Consider the following 23,224-nt stretch of genomic DNA (forward strand, 5'->3'; position numbering starts at 1 on the left):
GGACTTAGCCGCTTGGCGCGCGAGCGGTTACGGCCGCGGAGGGATCTGGGGCGCGCGGCCCGGCGCTGTGCTGCGGCCCGGCGCCGTGCTTCGGCCCTTCCCAGAAGTGACGCAACCGCCGGGGCTGTGCCCGTGACCGCGTCCCGCGTGGTCGCGACAGCGGGGACATGTCGCGACATCCGGGCCTAGGCCGGGAGCGCTGGGACACTACTGGCGCCGCCGAGGGCGACATTCGGGAGCGCGGAATTCGGAGCAGCGGTGGCTGACGGCCGCTGTGCTCTTCCGCGCGTCTCGCCATGTGGGAATGTTTTCAGTTATTGTGAATTTATTACCTACAACGGCTAAAACAGCAGGAGCTGGATTTTGTTTTTCCGTAATTAATGAAGTTGGAGGTAACTTTCCGCTGGACGTTTCCAGTCTGGAAAGGCGCAACCCACCTTCTGCAAATAATAACCCACAATCACCTTAAATTTTATTCAAATTTATGCATTTCCCCCCCCCCCCGCCCCCCATGTGACATTTCTGTATTCTACACATTTATTCCGTACCGTGTCTCCGCCCGTGGCAGGGATGGACTGGATTGACCCTGACAGATCCTTTCCAGCCCCCATGACTGCGGTGATCCTGGGGTTAAACCGCGGTTTAGCCAGCACCATTCCCGCTCCCTCTTACTCTGCGCTGCTTTACACCGGGTCCCGTTCCCGATCCCTTGTCCCGGTACCGTTCCCGTTCCTGCATTCCTGTCCCGGTCTCCTGTCTGCTGTGCTTGTCCTGTTCTTGTTCCCTGTCCTGTTCCCAGGTCCCGGCCCCATTCCCGGCTCCCGATCCCGTTCCCATCCCCGGTCCGTGTCCCATTCCCTGTCCCATTCCCGATCCCGTTCCTATTCCCGGTTCCGTGTCCCATTCCCGATCCCGTTCCCATTCCCGGTCCCGTTCCCATTCCCTGTCCCGGTTCCCTGTCCCATTCCCGATCCCGTTCCCATTCCCATTCCCGGTCCTGGGGCGTGTCCCATTCCCGATCCCGTTCCCATTCCCACTCCCGGTCCTGGGGCGTGTCCCATTCCCTGTCCCGGTTCCCTGTCCCATTCCCGATCCCGTTCCCTGTCCCGGTTCCGTGTCCCATTCCCGATCCCGTTCCCATCCCGGCTCCCGGGGCGTGTCCCGCGGACTCTTTTTTCCCGCCGTCCCCCGCGCGCGCGCGCGCGCGGCGCTGTCGCTCTCGTCACGCGCGGGGCCGCGCAGTCGGCGCGCGGCCGCCGCCGGGAGCGGACCGGAACCCAGCGCCCGCTCCGCCGCCATGGCCGCCGCGCACCCGGGCCCCGCCGCGCCCGCCGCCCCCGCCCCGCCGCCTCCCGCCGCTCCGGGCATCCTCATCGGCGACCGGCTCTACTCCGAGGTGTCGCTGACCATCGACCACTCGCTGATCCCTGAGGAGCGGCTCTCGCCCACCCCCTCCATGCAGGACGGGCTGGACCTGCAGTGCGAGACCGACCTGCGCATCCTGGGCTGCGAGCTCATCCAGGCGGCCGGCATCCTGCTGCGGCTGCCGCAGGTGGGCCCTCGCCGGGGCTTCCAGGGGGTCAGGGGAGGAAGGGAAGGGAAGGGCGGGTGCCGCCATTGTGGCGGCGGGAAGGGCGTGAGGCGGCGCGGGGGGGGGCGGCGGTGCCTCACACAAAATGGCGGCGGCTGGGCCAGGGCACTGACTCGGCTCCTTCGCCCTCCTCCTGCTCTGCCCTCACAGGTGGCCATGGCGACGGGGCAGGTGCTGTTCCATCGGTTCTTCTACTCCAAGTCCTTCGTCAAGCACAGCTTCGAGGTGAGCGCGGCCCGGGCGCGATGGGAGAGGGCGGCTTGGGGCGGCCACGCGCCACGCGGGCCGCTCGCTTCGAGCCTGGCGGATTTGCTTCTTACTTACATAATTCTCATTTTATCTGGGCTGGAAATCGTTTGCTTAACGGAAACGGGGCTTCTTTTCAGATTGTTGCTATGGCCTGCATCAATCTCGCGTCCAAAATCGAAGAGGCGCCTCGTCGGATAAGGGACGTGATCAACGTGTTCCATCACTTGCGGCAGTTAAGAGCAAAAAGGTAAGATCAGCTTCGTTATGAGCATAAAGCACCTGTTACCACTAATCTACGCTGCAGTTCTCAATTCACAGTATTTTTCCAGGCTAAGTTCAACGACCTAAAATTGAGAAGGGAGTGCCCGTTGGCTGCTGTGTAGGCAGTACAGTGCAATCTCGGCTGCTTCTGCTTTTGTTCACTTGGTAGACCCGTTTTCGTTGTTGATTTAGCTACGAGTTACGATTGGCAAGTATTGGTTCTAGTTTTAGGACCACGGTTGTAGTTCTAGGTACGTTTGTTGATTTTTTTTTGACGTCTCGTAGTTATGGTAAGGTAGTCTTAGGTGTGAGTAGCCTGTTAGTGAGTTGCTGTGTATTTTCCAGTTGTGTAACTGTACTCAGCGGTCCTGATGCTTTTCTCTCATTAGTGTGTGGCTGCCCAAGTGTCGTGGTGGTGCTAGGAAAGTACCTCTTTAGAGGCTGAACTTTCGGTGGAGACAGCGTTGCCTTTTAGAAAAAGCCATTTTAAAAAGTACCTTTAAAAAAAAAAAAGACTTGTTTTGGCCTGCAGTGTTTGCAGCTTTCCTGGTGAGGGACGTGTCACTGAGTCTGGGAGGCTGCAGGTGTTTTTACGTGCAGAAAGTGAGAGCTGCGTTGTTCTGGTGCCGTGTGCCTGCGCACGTGGGGTAGAGCTGTCCCCGTTCCGGGCGCCTAATGCTGCTCTTTGTGTGTAAAGCCACGTTTTTCACGTGTAAAGCAAATAACCGAGGCACTGAAAGGAGGAAGGCGTGGTTGAAGGGAAAGAGTTCTCCAGGTTAAACACAAAATCTCCTTAATCCTGTCGGGCAGCCGTGTCAGTCTGAGATTGGAGGCTTCGGCTTTGCTTCTGGTGCCTGCTTACTTAAAGTTTCAGGTGCTCCGTAGTTACAAAAGGATTTTGATTTCAGCTACAGTGTTAAATTCACGCTTTATTTCCCTGCCCGTGTCGCCAAGTGAGGGCAGGCATTTAAACTCGTGTTGTGCAAGCTTTTCTGAGAAGCAGTAGGGATCCCTTAGGGAAGCCAGCTGTTTGTTGGTGTCTTTATCCTGGTTATGCTTCTGTCGAAGCGCTTTGGCTTTGGCCGCCTTCCTGATGGTGTTGTCCTGGTTAGTTCTAGATCCAAGGAGGAAGAGCTGGCGTTACACTTCGGGATTTAGCTTTGTTCTGTCTGGCCTTTAAAGCCGTTCTCCCTGATGGCCCTGAGAGAGCTGTGTGAAGTTATGCCAGGTGTGAATTCAGTGGGATTGTCTTGCACAGTTATTAAGGGAGTCTGGCTATTGGAATTACTGGAGCAGGCTCAGTGATTAGTAACGTTCTGGCCTCTGTCCAGGCAGTGAAGGTTAATTAATCATATGCCTCGCTTTTCTTTGCAACGAGAATACAAATTAGTTGTTTCTTTGTGCTGTTGTGAAGGATCAGAGAAACTGAACTTAACCTGTGAATTTAAATCTTTCCAGCTAGCCTGTTCCAAATCCCAACTTGTGCATGTTACGTGGTGCCTAAAGTGCATCATGTCCAGAGAAATCGTGCACTGCTACCCATTATTTTCGGGAGAAATGGGTATTGTTGCTCTGCGATTCTGAGTGAATCTGCATGAAATTAACCTTAAAAATGCTGCGGTCTGACATTCAGGCTTGCACACCCCCCACCCCCCCTTTTTTTTTTTGTAGCAAGCAGGATGTAAACATTTTTCTGTACTTTTTACAAGCTGACAGTTCCATCACCTGTACACGTTATTAACTTCAACTCTTTTTTCCCTTGCAACCGACTATACAGCGACCAGCTACATTTACCAAAGCCTGGGTGATGTGGAGTGGTACATAAAGATGAAGCTGTCGTCATGGCAACAGTGAGTGAAGTATCGAAAATCCCCAAGGAGAAGCCAGTGCTCTGAGCATAGGTCACTGGAATCGGGGGACTAACAGGTTGGCCGCTGGTGAACCATTTGGAAGAACTCCTGTATCTTGTTATAAGCTTTTTTCTTTGCTGTCCAGGTTTTTAGAATACTAGCTTGACCTTTTATTTATTTTTTTTTATTTTATTTTTTTACTGAAGCTAACACTTAGGCTGTAGTTAGTCTCTCACACACAACCCAGAACTGAAACAGGCTGCTGTACTTTTCTTTTTTAGTCTTAGCATTTCTGTTAACTGAAGCTCTTAACCTGCACACGAGTTCGGGGTAGTTTGGGTAGGCTTTGCTTTCTTTCTTAACCAGTTTTGGGTTCTTAGTTCCACTGTCTGGCTCTGTATAACTGCAGTTTGAATTCACAGTAAAACAAGGGTACGGAAGTCTTGAATTTGTACGTTTTTATCAATTGTCATGTAAGCAGTCCCTTCTATGTACCTGTTTGCAGAACTGGGAATTGCATTGGAATTTTCTTTTTCTGAGACATGTAGTCAACTGAGGTGGTGTTTCTAATGCTGAGAAGTAAGAAAAAGCTAAATAAGTGTTTTGGACAAAGCGTATTATCTTTGGGATCTTTGACGAGCATATGTGATGTAGAACTGCATGTAAAAATGTTTGTGTGCATGGAGACAAGCTCGTACTATGGAAAAATTGCTTTTTAAATAACTGTGTGCCAAAACCTCTCTGTTCTGAGCAAAGTGCAACTGTTGTTTAATTTATAGAATGTAGTCTGAAGTTGATTTCATTTCTTTTAACTGTCCCCGAAAGCTGCAGAAGGTCCTGAGACTGGAAATGAGACTCGTGTGGTGCTGTAATCTCACGTGGTGCTTTGAGGTGCTCAGTCAGCCGTTCCTCACTCAGGGGCCCTGCAGTGGGGCTGCGTTAATGACACACACGTTCTTAGAGCCTTCAGACTGCCTGCAAACCTGTGCTGCTTGTGTTTGTGATCCTGGAGACAAACAGAGAACTGGTGTTCTTTTACTGACCAGCATAACAGATCTCTGCTCCTTGGAACGAGGTGCTGGTGCTCTGCTGTACTTGTCACGAGTACTTTGCTCATTAGGAACAAAACTCCACGCAGGGCGCTGCTCCTCCGAGTGTTAGTCACGCCAAAGACTCCAAAGTTTAATATTACACCCAGTGAAGCTGTGCAGAGAACTTAGGCCTCATTTGTCAGAGTAATTTAAAAAAAAAAAAGGTATTTGTAATTTATTTATTGTCACAAGCACAATACAGTGTGTGTTAATCTTCTGGGTTGTTACACAGTCTAAATCCCAATCAAGTTTTGCATCTTAAGGGTTGGATTGACTTCCCAGAGAGGCCACTGTGTGCTCAGTTCCTAAAGTCTTGTCTGGAGCACTAGTGTTGGCCTGAAGGAACAGATTCCAAGTAGGAACTTGAAACGCTCCTTGGCTATACAGGGTTTAAAGCTTATATTTCATATATAAGCTTATAAATTCTATTTCTCTGGTTTGTTACTTGGCCCTAAGATAAATCTTGGACTGAGAATTAAGCGCAGCAAATGCACAGGCAGAGTTCCTCTTTTTCTAAGTAGAAAACAAAGAAGTTTTTCAAAGGGGAATCTCTGAAGTTTCTAACTTGTAAATCATTGTTTACCAACATTGCAGACTTAATGGCACAACTGTTAAACTGGTGAATCAATGCAGTGGAGAACCTGACTCGTGCCAGTAATAAGATGCAGTAAAACACTTAAGTCTCCTGCAGATTTTTATTTTCCATGAGTGGATAAAAGGCTGTGTTTGTCTGGAAGTCCTGTCTGGATAAACTGATGGTTTTCAGGGCTTCCTTAGGGCTGTAGGACTTGTGACCAAAGGAAATGTGGGACAGCAGAGTAGAGCAAAGCACACTTGGCACGTTGGGATTCCTGTGCTGTGGAACATGGGCCAAGTGTGACCTGTCGGTGCTGATCCCGTGGCCCTGTGCAAGGACACTGAAACCTTAAAATGCAGTGAAGGCTCCCATCTGTCCTGCTGCACTTGGGGCCACCCTAACTTCCTTCCAGAGCTCTCAGGGAGTGCAGGGACTTGTGGAAGGTGGTGGATAATCCTGACTGCACTGCAGATTGTTTTACTAGACTGGAAGTCATGGCTGTGCTGAGTGTGTAACCCGGGATCTCCCACCTGTGATGAAGCTCTCTGCTGACAGACAGCCTGGACTCCTGAACTCTGCTCTGCAGATCCTGTTAATGCCAGTGATCTCAAGGTGAAATTGTGGAGAGCAATACTGAAGGAAATGTTACCAACACCAGTAAAAGTGATGGGAATGAATTGGAAGTGAAGCAGCTTCACTGCTGGGAAGAACTCAGCTTGGTTGTTCCTCTGTCGCACTCCAGAGCACCGTGCTCAGCCTGTCTCTGTAGTGCTGAAGTGTTCAGACAAAATCAGCTCTTCACCAAAGTAGTTAACTTAAAGAGGCTTAAAAAGCTTTTCTTTTTCAGTTCATTTATGGGGAAAAAAGAAAAACAACCAACCATAAACAAAAGAAAAAAAATCTCCCAATTTTGGGTTTACTTAGAGGAGCTGAAATTAATAACTTCATAAACTTGCCCTGATGAGTGAGTAACACTTAACTAGAGAAGTTACTCTGCTGGAACCTGGCAAACCTGGCATTTTGTGTAATGAGACAGTGCCTGAATTGCAGGTCCACCCTGGCACCAGGGAGCTGCAGCTGTTCATGCCAGAGCTGGGAGCTGCATCAGCCCTGCGGAAGGAGCAGGGACAGCTCACGCTTCAGGTGCACCGTGATACAACAAGACGCTTTCGTCAGAGAAGTTTGTTGTGGCCATCAGTGCCTGTCCAGGTGACTGCAGAGGTCATGGCATAAACTGGATTATTCCAGCCTTGTCATTAAACTCACCCTTTCTTCCTGGGGTGGGAAACTTGGTTTTTGGAGTGTTTTTTCTGTTCTGTGACCTGTCGGGGAAGAGAAGTGAGATCCACTCATGGAATTTGCAAGTTGGCAGTGAATTATTTTGTCTGATACAACAAAAGCTGTATTTTGAATCCACTTTGCATTACTTTTTTTTTTTCTTTTGAAGGTAATGTAAAATAAATTTGTCACCAGTGCTTGGGGTGTATCATGTACACAGAGTGGTTTGTTAGAGCATAACGAGCTGCAAAACCATTACTCTTCTTTGGAAAGCACATGGAATGTGTGAGGCATATTACAGGGAAAAAGCTGGTCTTGCCTTCAGGAGGAAGTGGATTAAAAGATCCCATGTGGAATGTTGAAAGGTCAAGTCTAAGCACAGACAAAGCAAAGAATGTGCAATGGAGTGTGACACTTGCGCATCAGAAGGTTACTGTGACTAAACATGCTCTGGACAGTTCAGGGGTTGGATTAGGAAGGAATTAGGATTGACAGTGCTGGAGTTTGAAACCTCTCTCTGAAGTGAGCTGTTGTTTTGCGAATGCAGACAGCAGCAGGATCATCCCTGGCACCCCTGGAGAGGGGAGCAGGCCCAGAGTCCCAGGCAGATCCCTGCCTGTTTCCAGGTTAATTCTGTGCTTCGCTCAGCCTTTCACACATCACAGGGCAGGGCTGGCTTCTCTGAAGGGTGAATCAGCTGCTCCTCGGTGCATAGGAAACTGCAATTTCTAGAGCACGAGTTGCTACTTTAATACCAGTGAGAGAAGCCTGTTCTGGCTTAGTTCTGCTTTGAAATCCTGCCTGGCAAAGGACTCCTTCTGCCCCCTCTGCCACGGAGAGGAAAAGTTCTTGGGAGTGCCCCCATCAAGCCAGCTCCTTCCAGCAGCTGGAGCAGTGCAGTTTGCATACACAGGAGCAGAAGGTTATTTTTTTATTTATTTTTTTTTTTAATCTCAGCCATCTAATCTGTAGCTAGCCAAAAGCAGCAACTAAACTAGTTTATCTAAACTTGGACAGCACAAGATTAATGCTTAAACTTGCTTGCAGGAGTTGAAAACCGGTTTCTGTTGCCATTAGTTGGTTGGAAGGGAAAACAGAGTTGCCGTTATTTTTGGATATGCAAAACAGTTTTGATTTTATTTCTTGCAAACTATAGGACTCCAAGCCCCCTGATACTTGATCAGAACTACATAAACACCAAAAATCAAGTAATCAAAGCAGAAAGGAGGGTACTGAAGGAGTTGGGATTTTGTGTTCATGTCAAGCATCCTCATAAGGTGAGTTCTCAACGATAATGTAATTGTAATTCTTACTCTACCTTGGTCCATCACTGGGAGCTGTGGAACAAGAAACACAGGTGTCAGAATGACCTGAATTCTTCTCTTTATTCTCCTCTAGTTATTAATGCTTTTGCCAGAGTACTTGGGCAAAGAGCTGTGTTAATAAAAGTCCTTCCCTGGGAAAGGGTAGAGGCGGCTGGTTTGAAAATAGTGGAGAAGTAGTGAAATAAAGAATTGTCTGAATGTGATGGGGTGACAGGAGAGCTTAGAGTGTGTGCTTGGAGAGAAGGAGCCCCCATTGCTCGGGCATACTGTTTGATTTTATTTCTACATTTGTAGGTGTTTACTGCCTTACTCCTCCTTTATGTGTTGAAACTGAGTCTTTTTTTCTCTTTCCCCCCTTCCTTATTCCTCAGATCATTGTTATGTATTTACAAGTCCTTGAATGTGAACGTAATCAAACCCTGGTACAGACAGCCTGGTAAGTTGCTATTTTCCATTCTTTTGCTAGCCAGGAAAATAGTAGCAGAAATAACAAGCCTGCTGATCCTTAGGCAAGGCAATGAGATGTAAGTTACCACCCAAACACGTTTGGACAATCTCGTGGCGCTTGTTTCTGCTTACTATTTTCATGGCTTGATTCCAGCGGGGCGATGGAGAACTCAATTTAACTTTGTTCTTTTTTCTACTCTTTGATTGAAGGGTAGTCCCTGCTGGTAAGTCATAGAGCTCTGCCCTCTGCACCTCAGCCCATGACCTGGGGATGGCTGCTTTGGCTGCCCTTCTCTCCAGCCAAGCCAGTGCAAGCCTCAGCGAGTTCACTGCCGTCACCCAAAGCCATCGGGCAGCACCTCCTAGTTCTGTCCTGGCGCCAGGATTTGTATATTTGGTTCTAGAAGTAACTGTTACGACTGTTTCTCTGGATGTCTTTGTTGCCTACCTGCTGTATGTTAAAGGACACGTGGGGGACGATTATGCCAGCGTTTTTTTTTAGTTGATTTAACACTGAAACTTGATTTTAGCGGAGGGTGACAGTGCATGCAGCATGTTCACTTAGCAGCCAGGCTGGGCACAGGGGTGTAGAGTCCTCGCTGACTGACTGCTGTTCTCTCTCCCGTGTTGGGAATTTAGAAATCCGTGGAGCTCTGCTGTTCTCTGCATCTCTGGGCGTGTGTTACTGGCAGTGCCAGCCCTGTGCAACCACAGGAGCTCAGGGGCCCAGCTCTAACTCACAGATCTTTTCCAACACTCAGTGGGCAAAGGGGGTGCATCTCCCTGGATGAGGTTAAAGGCACTCAAACCACGCAGAATTTAAATGCAGTCAGAGTTTTATGAGCTCTGCAGGTTGCACATAGCCTCTGGATAATGGTAGGTTGGAAATACACCTTGCTCTCCTGATGGCTCTTGAGTTCTGCATTGATTTTTAAGACAATCAGCTGGACAGATGCAAAGTACTTGTTAAATTGTAACTCAGTGGACACTTTCCAGGGTAATTTAACCCAGGAAATGGCCACACCGCACTACTTGGATTTACTGCTACACATTATTGCCTCGGGGTTTAAAACATTGGCAGTGGTGCAAGCTGTCACCTTGTGACACGCGTAAACATCCAGCACAACCTGAAAGAAATAGCACGTTTAATGTAACAACAGAAAAAATAATAAAGTCAATTGAGTCTCCAGTATTGTTATCCTTTAAAAGAACAGCAAACCAGAGTTCCAACCTGTGCTGCTTGGTTTTTTTAGGAACTACATGAACGACAGCCTCCGGACGAACGTGTTTGTCCGCTTCCAGCCGGAGACCATCGCGTGCGCGTGCATTTACCTCGCCGCCAGAGCCCTGCAGGTGAGCCCTGGCTGCACTGAGCTCTGCTGCTCTGGTTTCGAGGAAATCCGTGGAAATATTTCAACAAAACCTGACATGAAATCTCCATTAAGCTTCTCCTTGTCCGATTTTCAGATCCCCCTGCCTACCCGTCCCCACTGGTTCCTGCTCTTTGGCACCACGGAAGAGGAGATTCAGGAGATCTGCTTAACAACTCTGAAGCTTTATACCAGGAAGAAGGTGAGTTCAACGTGTTGGGTGTTGCTGCTTTGATGCTCAGTGCAGCTTGAGCTGAGTTGTGATTGTCCAGAAAAGTTTGGGGATGCCTAATACAGACATTCTAATGGGGAGGGCTTCTCTAAGGAGAGAACAAATTCTGGGAGTTACATTACAGGACAGATCATTAAAAGCCAATCCAGTATTTTTCAGAAATGAGATGAAATATGAGTTAAATTAGTTCAGCTTCTTACCTGGTTGTTGCTTCCACAGCCCAATTACGAATTTCTGGATAAAGAAGTAGAAAAGAGGAAAATGGCACTACAGGAGGCAAAACTGAAAGCAAAAGGTTTAAATCCAGATGGAACTCCAGCACTATCAACACTGGGTGGCTTTTCTCCTGCATCCAAACCATGTAAGTCTGTTTCTGAACAGAAAAGCCTTTTTTGGTTTTTGGGTTGGTTTTTTTGTAACATTTATTTTAAAACCGGTCTCAAAACCTTGAAAGCAGTTTTGAGAGAAAATAGATGCTTTATTCCATATTTCCCCAGATAAGAGGGTGATATATTAATAATATGCCCTCTAAAGAGAGTGAGCTAATGAAGCATGAATTGCTGTGTATTCTGTGGTGTGAAGAGAGGCTTTTTGGATTTAATTTGGGGGTGCTGCAGTAGCCTCCACGGCCCCCTTTGCAGCAGGTATCTGTGCAAATTCCTTCCCCTGGCTGTTTTTAATGGGCTTGGCAAGGGTTTGGTGCAGGGAGGGCAGGAGAGGGAGGAGGGAGAGGCCCAGCCCTGCCTTGGCATCAGGGGATTAAATGGAAGCTGCATTTTGAACTGGCCAGGCTGTCTGAACTCTCACGGGTTCTCCTCAAGAGTCCTGACTTTTCAGAGGTCTTTGGGCTGGGCAGTGTGAATTTCTCACAGAGCAAGGGGGGTGTTTTCTGCGAGGGGGGAGCCCAGGTTGGAAGAGTTTGAAAGCAGGAGCTCTGGTGGGCTTAATAGCCCTTCCCTGAAAGGTGAATCCACCTCTGGCTGTACCAGCTGTCTGGAGAGACAGACTGACGTATTAACTCCATAATTTTATCTGTTACTCATTTATATTTGTGCCATTGTTGTAAAGATGACATCTGTCATTTTGCTGGGCAGGCTTTAAACCTTTCTTTAGCATTGGAAATAAATGCCAGGGTAAGAAGTTGTGCATTGTGGGGCACAGGGGCAGCTTCTGCTTTGCACCTTTTGGCCCCAGGTGAGCGTGGCTGTGTGCTCTGAGGGTCCCAGTGCTGTTCCTCCTTCATGGGCAGAGGGTTTCCTCACAAATATCCCGTTCCAGGAGTGAATGCAAATGGAGACATGGCATGAAATAATAGATGTAGAGTTCATATCTACACCTAGTGCAAATCCTGGTGAAAGGTGTCTGAGGGGTGTACACTGCGTTTATGACAAAGGATGAATAAAGAACTGATTTTCAACTGAAATTTAATTCTTAGCTTCCCCAAGAGAAGTAAAAGCTGAGGAGAAATCTCCAGTGTCTGTGAACACCAAAACCATTAAAAAAGAGCCAGAAGAGAGGCAGCAAACCTCCAAGAGCCCTTACAACGGGTAGGTAAAACTCCTGCTCCGCACTGAGTGCAGACGCCTCCAGCTGATCTCCTGCGTGGTGTGGCAGTGCCTGAGCAGTTTGGTTTGTGCCCTGCAGGCTGAGGAAGGAGAGCAAGAGGAGCCGCAGCAGCCGAAGCGCCAGCCGGTCCCGCTCCCGGACAAAGTCCCGCTCCCGCTCCCACAGCCCCCGCAGGCAGTGAGTGGGGCTGGGGCTGCTGGGGGGTGCTGGGCTTTGGCACACAGCCCTGGGAGTGTGCTGGGATGAAAAGAGGGCGTTGCAGCAGGGCTTTGCACTGCCCACGGCCAGGGGCGGCAAAACGGCGAGGCTTGGCTTCGCTTCAGGCTCGGTGCTGGGTGTGGAGCTGCTCTTAAGAGTTGAGGCTGTAAAATGTGAGCCTGTCCTAGCTGCACTGTGCCTGAGGAGTCTGTGCTGGGCTGGCCTTAAGTCTTCCCGAGGATCCCGTTACCAGTGGGAGCAGTGCCCTTGGAAGGGAAGAGAAGTGCCCCGTGTGCAGCCTCCTCGTGTCAGCGCTCCCTGGTGCGGTGCCTGGCTCCTCAGGGCTCTGCCCCTCCCGTGCTATGGGAGAGGAGCATGCACTGAGGGCTGCTGGCTTTAGGCAGGGGGATTCTAACAATCCTCAGGCTCACATCTAAGTTAGCAACTTGGGTCTCAGGGAAGTCACTGAAGGAAATACGCAGCACCCAAACATTGATCTGGTGTTGACAAGGCCTACAAAAGATGCTGCATTCTGTTTTTAGTTTGAGCTGTTTATTTTCAAATGAGCTCAACTAAAAGACTCACAAGAGCGCTTGGGGTTGGAAGGATCTTAAATCCCAGACCCCAGACATTCCCCGTCCTCCCTCACTTATCCCCGAGGGCCAAGCCCCGATTTCTTGCAGTGACTCGGGAGCTCTAAGCGCCGATTTCCCCTTTGCTTTCCCCAGCTACAACAACCGGCGGAGCCTGTCGGGCACCTACAGCTCCCGCTCGCGCAGCCGCTCGCGCAGCCACAGCGGCAGCCCCCGGCGGCACCACAACCACGGCTCTCCCCACGCCAAGGCCAAGCACGGCCGCGAGGAGCTCAAGGGCGCCGGCAGACACGGCCACAAGCGGAAAAAGTCTCGCTCCCGCTCGCAGAGCAAATCCCGGGAGCACTCGGAGGCGGCCAAGAAGCACCGGCACGAGCGCGGCCACCACCGGGAGCGGCGCGAGCGCTCGCGCTCCTTCGAGCGCTCCCACAAGGGCGGCAAACACCACGGCAGCGGCCGCTCGGGGCACGGTCGGCACCGCCGCTGAGCCTGAGCCTCGGGCTGTGCCCGGCCCTGGGACCGAGCCTCGGGCTGTGCCCGGCCCTGGGACCGAGCCTCGGGCTGTGCCCGGCCCCGGGATCCAGCGTCGGACTGTGTCCAGCCTCGGACTGTGCCCAGCCCTTGGGATCCAGCCCCGGGATCCAGCCTCGGATTGTGCCCAGCCCCAGGATCCCATCCTGGAACCCAGCCCTGGACTGCGCCCAGCACCCAGCCCTCGGACTGCAGGGCTTGCTGCAGCTTCAACCCCCGTCTCCTTTTCTAAAAGGTGTAGAAGACTTTTTTTTTGGGTTGGTTTTTTGTTTTTGTTTTTCTTTTGGGAAAGAAACTGTTACCAACTTTTGCACATAATACCTTAGCAGTATCCCAGAGGTGGCAAATCGATCAGGTTCACTGTATGTATTAGAGTTGTGTATTGTTTATTGAGCTGAGAACTGGAGAAAGGATTTCTGTAAAAAGGCAAAACGTACCTTATTTTTATACCAGTCAATTGCAGACGCTTATATTTAAGTATAGTTATTTGTTTAAACATGGTGGAGACTTTCTTACACTGGTTTTAGTCTGCATGTGTTCAAAAGATTTTTACAAGAAATAAAATATGAAGCTTTTTTTTTTTTTTTTTTTTTTTTTTTTTTTTACTGCCTGTTGGATGCCAAACGTGTGCAAACTAAACTTGGTTTTGTTACACACCACGGCTTTGACCCTCGTGCCTCAGTGGGACAGGGGGGTGTGGATATTTTTGTCCTCCTGGGGCTGCAGCCGTTGGGTAAATGTTGGTGGGCCTGTCTGCAGTTCAGAGGGACGGGCTGCTGGTGTCCCCTGTGATGGCAGGAGCTGCTGGGACACTGCTGGAGCTGTGTCTGCCGTGGGACACGAGAGCTGCGAGGGGACAGGAGCAATCCGATTCTTGAGCTGCTGCTCGGGTGCCGCTGGAGCCTGCAGGTGAGAGGTGTTTGCTGTGCTGCTCTCCCCATTGCTGCGCCGTTCCCCTGTCCCAGGGGCAGTGCCAGGCTCCTGGGCAGATGTTCTGCACCCCTCAGGAGAGGAAACCTGAGCAGGAGCTCCGTGGTTGGAACGTCCCAGCCCCCTGGAAACGCAGAAAGTCAATGTATATTTTGGAGGAGGAAAAGATAAAATGTCTCTGTTTCTTGGTTACCGCTGTTTTTCAGTCTGTGTAACAACTCGTGTGTGTGTGTGCTGTGTTCAGGAAAATGTTTGTTGCTATGGAAATTGAAGGAGCTTTTCCCCCAGATACAAACGCTTGGATAGTCCGGAGCAGAGGGAAAACCCCGGGTTTGGAGGAGCAGCACCACTGCCTGCCTTGGATTTGGGATTGGTGTGGGAGTGACCCGTGGAGGGCCCAGCCCTGGCCTGGTGTGAGCACAGCCGACCCCTGTGTGCTTCCAGAGCTGCCCCTCCCTGTGCAGCTGGAGCTGTGGGGCAGCAGGACAGCTCCTGCTCCCCCGGGCAGCCCAGGGAGCTCGGGGTTTGTTCCTGGCGGGGAAAACTCCCCAGCAGGGCTGGAAAACCTCCCCAGGGGGCTGGGATGTGCAGGAGGTGCTGCCTCTGGGGTGTTCAGCAGGGCCTGGAGGGACAGGTGACAGCCCTGAGTGCCCCAAGCCCTGCAGGAGGAGCTGCAGGGTCCCTGCACCACCGCTCCTGTCTCTCTAAGACTTGGAACAATCCCTGAGTTTTACAGTTTCCCTGTTTCCCTGGAACTCTGAGCCACAGAAATGAATCATGGTTGCTTGATGGACTTCAAGCACCCGTGTTGACCTCCAGGAGCCAGCTGTGGCTGCGCTCTGCTCATATCTCAGTAGCTGAGACAGTTTTCCAGGGAAATCGCAGGATTCCTGCCCTGGGTGGTGCTGCAGCCTCTGCCATGCTGCTGGAAATCAGGAGCTGCTACTGGGCTCTGAACATGAGACCCACAGGGACAGGGAAATGTCCCAGGGCTTTGCCTGGGTGGGTCTCACCCTCAGAGTTGCTTTTTCTCTGGAAAAAAAAAAGGATTTTGTTAAAAATTTTTGACTAATTCTCAACAACAACAAAAAGCAAATGTTTCGAGGCATTTCATGCAAACTGTTCTGCCTGTCCTTCACTTTCAGGTTTGTTACTGGAAGGATGAGCGTGGACCAGGAGCTTTGGATGGTTTGGGAAGAGAAGAAATGAACAATCGGAGAATATTTTAGATGGAAATTGCCCAACAGGTCCCTCTCAAGGCTTCAGTCACCCCCAAACCCACAGGTGAGTGGCAGCAGGTGAGGTGATAAGGGCCCCTTTTCCAGGAAATCTTGCCCTGGTTGCTGCTCCTGCCAGGAAACGCTCATGAAGTTTTCACGTCAGTCCTGGGCATGCTCCTTGTTGCTTCCAAGCTCCTTGGGGCAGGAAGCAAACCCTCCTGGCCAGGCTGGCAATCGCATCCCTTTGGAAAAAAGCGCTCCTGCAAAGGAAACAGCTTTCCATCCCCTCCTCCTGCCTGGCCACAGCCCCGCAGGGCCATTCAAACAAAGGTAAAATTAGTAAAGCTGGCATGAAGAAAAGTCTTTATATTCCAGTGGAAAGAAAAAAAGAAAAATAAAAAAAAAAAAAAAAAAAAAAAAAGGGAAAAAAACCAACAACATCAACAAAAAAACCCCCCACCCAAACAAACAAACAAAACCTCAGCAAAAAGTGACCGTTTTTGTCCCAGGATGGAGAATCCCTCTGGATGTGTTTGCTGGACAGGCAAGGGGCTCGTACCCCACCCTGCAGACACATTCCAGCTCCCCAATCCCCTGGGGCTCCAGGGGTGCTGTACCCTCATCATTCCCATGGAGTCTGTGTCCCTGTCGTTCACAGGGGTTCTGTGTCTCCATCATTCCCAGGATTCTGTCCTCCTCTCATTCCCGGGATTCTGTGCCCCCCTCATTCCCTGAATGTTGTGCATCCATCGTTCCCAGGTGTTCTGTATCCCCTCTCATTCCCGGGGTTCCACCCCCGTCATTCCCATGGGTTCCATCCCCATCTCTCCCATGGATTCTGTGTCCCCCTCACTCCCATGGATTCCATCCTGGTCACTCCCGGGCCCGCTGCTGTTCTGGGTTCCCTCCATGGTTGTGGGTTCCCTCTGTGGTTCTGGTTTCTCTCTGCTGTTCTGGGTTCTCTCTGTGGCTCTGGGTTCCCTCTGTGGTTCTGGTTTCTCTCTGCCGTTCTGGGTTCTCTGCCACTCTCCTGAAAGGCCCTCACAGATTTAATTCCCCATGTTCAGGGAGTGGTGCAGCTTCCCAAAATTCCCTCACTTAGGATCCCAGATTTGTATGGAGAGATCAGGAGCTGAGACTCAAATGCCTGAGGTCCCATTTTAAAGTGGTTTAGAGGGTGAGAGGCTGAGGTTTTAGTCAAAGCCTGAAGACTTTCTATGCCTCAAACCTCTAAAAAAGGAAACGCTTTGAGCATCTTCCTGCCGGTTGGAGATGGTTCAGTTTGCTCCCGGTGCTGAGGAGACACCTGGTCTGAGGACACAGGTGGGGTGACAGTGACTGAAACAGTGCAGGGGAGAGGCTGGAGCTGTCACCCTGTCCCTTCCAAGGGAATAAAACATTCACTGCAAGGGGCAGAGAGCAACTCCATTGAACCTCCATTTCCTAAATCAGTACTTGAAGGAATGAAATAGCAGGAAGAAAGAATGAAGCAAAGACAAAGAGAAAGAAGCCGTAATGAATACAGGCCGACTACAATTTTCCTTCCTCCCTACTTACCTTCACCTCCTTTCCCTCCCTCCACTCCTTCCATCCCTCCTTCCTCCCTCCTCAGCATCCCCTGGGATCCCCTTGGGCCAGCCCAGCCACACCAGCCCTCCAGAATTCCCCGTTTTTATCCCCCCCGATGCTCCGAGCCCGTGGCCAGGCAGGGTCGAGAGCTCAGGAGGTGCTCTGCCATCAAGGAAACCGCAAGAACAACCAGAGATGTTATCTCTGACATCTGGCTCTGATCAGGGAGCTCTGTCTGCCTTCCTGAACAGACACGGGACAGCCCCAGGGCTGCTTTTTGGACACAAACACAGGGATCCCAGGGCTGGGGACACAAAGGCAGCACTGGGATCCCAGAGCTGGGGACACAAAGGCAGTGCTGGGATCCCAGAGCTGGGGACACAAAGGCAGGGCTGGGATCCCAGGGCTGGGGACACAAAGGGAGCACAGGGATCCCAGGGCTGGGGACACAAAGGCAGCACAGGGATCCCAGGGCTGGGGACACAAAGGGAGCACTGGGATCCCAGAGCTGGAGACACAAAGGGAGCACTGGGATCCCAGGGCTGGGGACACAAAGGGAGCACTGGGATCCCGGGGCTCGGGACACAAAGGGAGCACTGGGATCCCAGAGCTCGGGACACAAAGGCAGCAGTGCCACCCTTCCCCCTGCCCTGCTCCCGTCAGCAGCCACGGAGCAGAGCCAGCGGTGACCTCGGCACGGCCAGAGAGCAGCAAGGTGTCCTCACCCGCCCTCTCTACCCCCAGGTGAGAGATTTTAATCCCATCCAGTGCCACTCCTGCCATGGCAGGGACACCTCCCGGTGTCCCAAGCTGCTCCAAGCCCTGTCCAGCCTGGCCTGGGACACTGCCAGGGACGCCCCGAGCCCTGGGTGTCCTGCTTGTGCTCTCAGGGTTACGGTGATCAGGAGGTTTAAGGTCCTGGAATCATTTCCCTGGGTCAGGCTGAGGGATCTCCAGAGTGTTTTTCCTTCTGGGATCTGTGCATCTCCTCCACACACCCTGCTGAGTGCCAGGAGCCTGCCCAGGATTTTTTGCTCCCCTGTTATTTCAGGCACTGGCTTTGGATTAAATGCTCGTGATACGAACCCTGAGCTGTGCTGTGATCCTGGGGAGGGGATGTTCCACAGATCCCGGGCAGAGGATATTCCACAGACCCTGGGCAGACGATGTTCCACAGACCCTGGGGAGGGGATGTTCCACAGACCCTGGGCAGACGATGTTCCACAGATCCTGGGCAGGCGATGTTCCACAGATCCTGGGGAGGGGATGTTCCACGGCCCGCCTGCCCAGCCATGGATTCCCCAGGTCTCTGTCGCTGCTGGGGTCAGGCACACACAGATCCTCTCCCGATGGACTAGGGGCCGTTTCCCTGTCGGATCTTCAGCAGGTTTGGAACATCCTTACCCAGAGCCAGCCAGAGGAAAGGATTTCTATGGATTTCTATGAACAGAGAAAATCCTGAAAATTACAGAAAATCCTGGTCTCCAGAACCAGCCTTTCATCCAGAGAGCAGAAATCCAAATTCTCCCTGTGTCCAGCTTGAGCAGGTGAATTTGTGCCTCACCCAAATCCAGCTACTGCTTCCATCACCCTCCAAGGAGATGCTGGGGTTATTTTTAGAAGGAGTCTACAAAAGCATCCCCCCAAACCAGAGAGCAGCAAACGGACTGGAGCTGGCAGCCACCGAGGCCATGCTTGGTTACACCCAGGGCTCTGTAAATGCTGCTCCACGCCTGAGCCCTCCCGGACGCCTCCCAGCTGTTCCCCAGGATCCTTTCTTGGGTTCTTTCCCCCAAAGGCACATGTGGTTCTTTGTCCAAGAACTTTACGGTGATTAAAATGACCACACGGTCCTGGTAAGTTAAAAGAAGGCCTGCAGCCAGCACAGTGCACAGGAAACAGCTGGGGAGAGGATGCTGGAACGGATTTCCAGAAAAGCCAATGATTCATGGAAATGGTCAGTGAGCAGGGTCAGCCTCGGGCTCCTGAGGAGCTTCCTCCGACCGAGAGGATTCCCGAGCCAGCCCCGCCCTCACTCCCCAATTCCAGCCGTGGAGCAGAGCAGGGGGAACTCCCAAAACCCAGCCTGGGGGAATGCTGCATCCCCAATTCCTGCTGCCAGTGAAATGCTGGACGTGGGGAAGGATGTCAGGAGAGGACACAGGGAATGGCTTCCTGCTGCCAGAGGGCAGGGCTGGATGGATGGATGGATGGATGGGATTTTGGGAAGGAATTTTTCCCTGGGAGGGTGGGGAGGCCCCTGGATCCCTGGCAGTGTCCAAGTCCAGGTTGGACAGGGCTTGGAGCACCCTGGGACAGTGGAAGGTGTTGGAAGGTGTCCCTGCCATGGCAGGGTGGCACTGGATGGGCTTTGAGATCCTCCCAATTCAACCCAGCCTGTGATGATGATGATGGTGAAGGACATTTGGGCAGGACAGAGTGTGACCCTCCAGCCAGAAGAACCTGCCGCATTCCGTGGCTCTCCAGGCTCCTTTCCTCTGTGCCCACCTGATTTCTTCCAGGACTCTTTCCCCGGAGTTCAAAGCAGGTACTGCCAGCTGGGCTTTACCCCCTGGAGTGGTGCCAGGCCAAACCAAACCAAACCACTTTCCACATCCCATAAATCAGGAGATGGAAAATCCTCTTTGGGGCACTCGGTTCAGCCGCTCCTGCAGCGCAGGGCTGCTCCTGACAGGAGATTTTCCATGGATTTTTCCCACCCACTTTGAATGACTCAAGCACAGGGTCCTCCCTGGCTGCACAGCTCCAGGGGAGGGCATTTTCCTCTCTCTCACTGAGATTTCCCTTTCCCAGATGTCAGCCCTTTCCTCCCATCTGGACCCCCTGGGTTATTCCCCCTTTCCCTGACATTTCCCAGGCCGTGCTCATTCCGTGCCTGGCACCAGTGCCCGAGTCCTGCTGATCCCAGTCACATCCCGCTGTAGGAACAGAAGGGAGGGGCCTGGAAAAGTGGGAAAGCGGCCTCAGAGTCACCCTGGGCAAACCCCCCTCAGTGGAGCGGGTCCATCCCCCTGAGGGCTCTGGTGGCAGCTGTGCCCTTCCCCTGGGAAGGAGCAGATCCCCCAGAGCCTGGAGAACCAAGGAGAACAATCCAAGGGAGCTGGCCATGGCCTGGAACAGCTCCCAGGGCAGTGCCAGACGCTCCACACAAATTATATTTCTTTATGTTAAAATGCTATTAATTATAATTTATTAAGATTATTAAATTATATTAAAATGCCCTCAACATTCATCTCAGGCAGTGCCCTTTCTATTTTCCCACCCAGATGAATTCTGTCCTGTGCTGTGAGGCTGAAGGCCCTGGATTAGTGTTTCACACCATCACAGCTCTTTGGGGTTTGTTCTTCCTTCAGCAGGACACTCTCAACCCCCTGTGACCACCAAGGACAAAATCCAACATCCATCTTCGTGATGGAAATAAGGGCCTGTTTTAAATAACTAAAAATACAGCTGTGGGGGTTATCTGAGAAAGGAATTTACCCTAGTTCCGTTATCTTACTCTTATTCTGGTATTGAAAATGCACGGCACAAAGAAGGACAGTCAGGTTTTTATTCCGATTAATACTTTTTAATGATCTGCGGCATCAGTTTTTATTTCCATGCACTTTTAACACCGCTTAGGAACGAAGATGCTTTTTTCCTGCAGTCCAATTTCTTCTTTTGCAGAAAAACTCCATCTGCAAGGCACAGTCGGGATCCCAGATCCTGCACACCTCTCGGAGCAAGGTGTGGCGATCATCCCAGCTTTGGTCTGTGACATCCCAGCGGGAATGCAGTGACATCCATGGCAAGCTGCGCGCGGCCGGCGCTGATCCCACCTCCTGCTGAAGGAGCAGCAGGACCAGGCTGGGGCTGGATCTCCATCCTGTTATCCGCGGAGAACGTTACATTTTGGGCAGCTTCGGGTGGGAGAAGGATGAGCTGCACTGAGGCACTGACGGATTCCGTGGCTCCCTCTCGTGCTGTCCCTCGTCACCTGGAGCAGGGTGGGTGAGGAGGGGTTTGGGATCGTGGCTGGGGCTCACAGAGCACCGGCCCCATTTCCCTGCCTACAGGGGATCGATCCTCTCTGGGAAGGCTCAGGGCTGAGCAGGCACCGCCCCAGCTCTGCCCGGGGCAATCGGAGCCTTTCCAGCGGGGAAGGACAAAGCCCAGCGCCGTGGGATGTTTCCTGCCAGGGAAGGGCTGGAATGCTGCGGGCCCACAGGGCCGGGTTTGTTCCAAGCTGTGTTTGGCTTTGCCTCGTGCCGCGAGTCCTGGAGTGCAAGGTCCCTGACACCGCTCCTACGAGAACTTCCTGCGGGAAGTTGGATTTCCTAAAATTCCAGGGCTCTAATGAGGTGTCCATGTCCTCCGTGGCACTTTGTGCTGCTGCCTTTCATCCCACCATGGAAAACACTCGGGAACTTTCCTTGACATGGTGAGATTCATTAAAATGTTTTCAAAGCCAGTAAAAAAAAAGGGTCCCTGACATTTCCATCTTTTGTTTATTGCTTAGCAGCAGGAGCTCCGGGTTCTGGGAGGGAGGGGGAGAAGGGAAATATTTGTTCTGGACTTGGTTTGGATCCAGGACCTGGCCACTCCCTCATGCCAGATCCATGATCCCGGTCCTGCTCCCGTTATTTTTTTGTGCTGTTTCTCCCTGGCCACGTTCCCCCTTTACTCCAGCTGCTGCTCCAGGACACAGACGGGGAGAAGAGCCCAGATTTGAAATGATGGAATCATGGGATCACAGACTGGTTTGGGTTGGAAGGGACCTCAAAGCTCATCCAGTTCCACTTTCGCCGTCCCAGGCTGCTCCAAGCCCCATCCATCCCGGATCCTGAGGCTGGGCCTTTATTCCCTGCCCAGGGCGTTGGAACAGGGTGAACTTTAAGGTCCCTTCCAACCCAGACCTTCTGGGATCCAGGGATTCTCTGGTTTCAATCCCACTCACCGAAGATGTGCTGCTCTTTGTGCTCCTCTCGGAGAGACTCTTTCAACTTTTCTCGTCTTGAAACGCGCCCAGCGTTTAATTCCACCACGAATAAATTAACGGACGGATAAAAAGTGATGGCGTCAAAAAGAAACAAACACGTAACCGGACTGTAAACAGCAGGAATGGGCGAGCCGGGGGTTCCCTTGGAGGCTGGAATGGTTTCCCGGCGGAGCGCTCACAGCTGGCTCGGCCGGCGCCTCATCCCGGCGGGGACGCGGCCGAGCGCGGCCGCTCTTCCCTTGGGAGCGACGGCATCCAGGGATGCGGAGCCGCCGGGCCGGCCCGAGCCGGGGCTGCGGGCAGCGCTGCCCGCTCCCGGGTGCCCGGAGAGCCGCGGGGCCCCGGAGGGCGAGGCCGGGAGGGTCCCGCTGAGCCTCCGCAGCTCCAGCACCTGCTCCCGGGCGCGGCCCAGCGCCGCCGTCAGCTCGAAACGCTCCTCGCACTCCCGGCGAACCGTGTCCTGCAGCAGGGAATTCTGTAAAGGAAACACCGGGAATAGAGCATCCATCACAGCTGGACACTGTCCCTGGACACTGTCCCTGCAGCAGGGAATTCTGCAACGAGAAACACCGGGAATAGAGCATCCATCACAGCTGGACACTGTCCCTGGACACTGTCCCTGCAGCAGGGAATTCTGTAAAGGAAACACCGGGAACAGAGCATCCATCACAGCTGGACACTGTCCCTGCAGCAGGGAATTCTGCAAAGGAAACACCGGGAATAACCCATCCATCACAGCTGGACACTGTCCCTGGACACTGTCCCTGCAGCAGGGAATTCTGCAAAGGAAACACCGGGAATAGAGCATCCATCACAGCTGGACACTGTCCCTGCAGCAGGGAATTCTGCAAAGGAAACACCGGGAATAACCCATCCATCACAGCTGGACACTGTCCCTGGACACTGTCCCTGCAGCAGGGAATTCTGTAAAGGAAACACCGGGAATAACCCATCCATCACAGCTGGGACACTCCTGGGACAGGGACTCGCCCTGCATCGTCCTGCTCCCAGTGGGAAATCCCAGGGAAGCGCTCAGGTTTCCCTGCTCTCCTGCCCAGCTGGGAGAACTGGGAATGCTGCTCCTGGGAAGGAAAGGCAGCAATGGACAGAGGTGGTGACACCAAGGGGGGTCAGTGCTGCTTGTCCCTGTGACCCTGTGCAGAGGGAGAGCACAGCCTGCGTGGGGTCAGGGAACCGGGGCTGGGAACGGGACTGGGAACGGGGCTGGGAACGGGGATGGGAACAGGGATGGAAATGGGGCTGGGAACCGGGGCTGGGAACGGGGATGGAAATGGGGATGGAAATGGGGCTGGAAACAGGGATGGAAACGGGGCTGGAAACGGGGCT

General features: G+C 52.1%; 1 protein-coding gene across 1 annotated transcript; it reads left to right on the forward strand.

The window, feature by feature from the left end:
- The first annotated feature begins 1,282 nt into the window (after positions 1–1,282).
- On the forward strand, positions 1,283–13,728 carry CCNL1 (cyclin L1). Its single transcript, XM_040073740.1, has 11 exons — positions 1,283–1,552; positions 1,742–1,816; positions 1,978–2,087; positions 8,054–8,174; positions 8,594–8,658; positions 9,923–10,022; positions 10,137–10,241; positions 10,491–10,632; positions 11,707–11,818; positions 11,916–12,014; positions 12,764–13,728. Exons 1-11 carry the CDS (start codon positions 1,298–1,300, stop codon positions 13,113–13,115), a joined length of 1,536 nt encoding a protein of 511 aa, XP_039929674.1. The 5' UTR covers positions 1,283–1,297; the 3' UTR covers positions 13,116–13,728.
- Positions 13,729–23,224: the final 9,496 nt, after the last annotated feature.

This window comes from Hirundo rustica, chromosome 10 (assembly GCF_015227805.2).
Source record: "Hirundo rustica isolate bHirRus1 chromosome 10, bHirRus1.pri.v3, whole genome shotgun sequence".
In the NCBI taxonomy this organism is placed as follows: domain Eukaryota; kingdom Metazoa; phylum Chordata; class Aves; order Passeriformes; family Hirundinidae; genus Hirundo; species Hirundo rustica.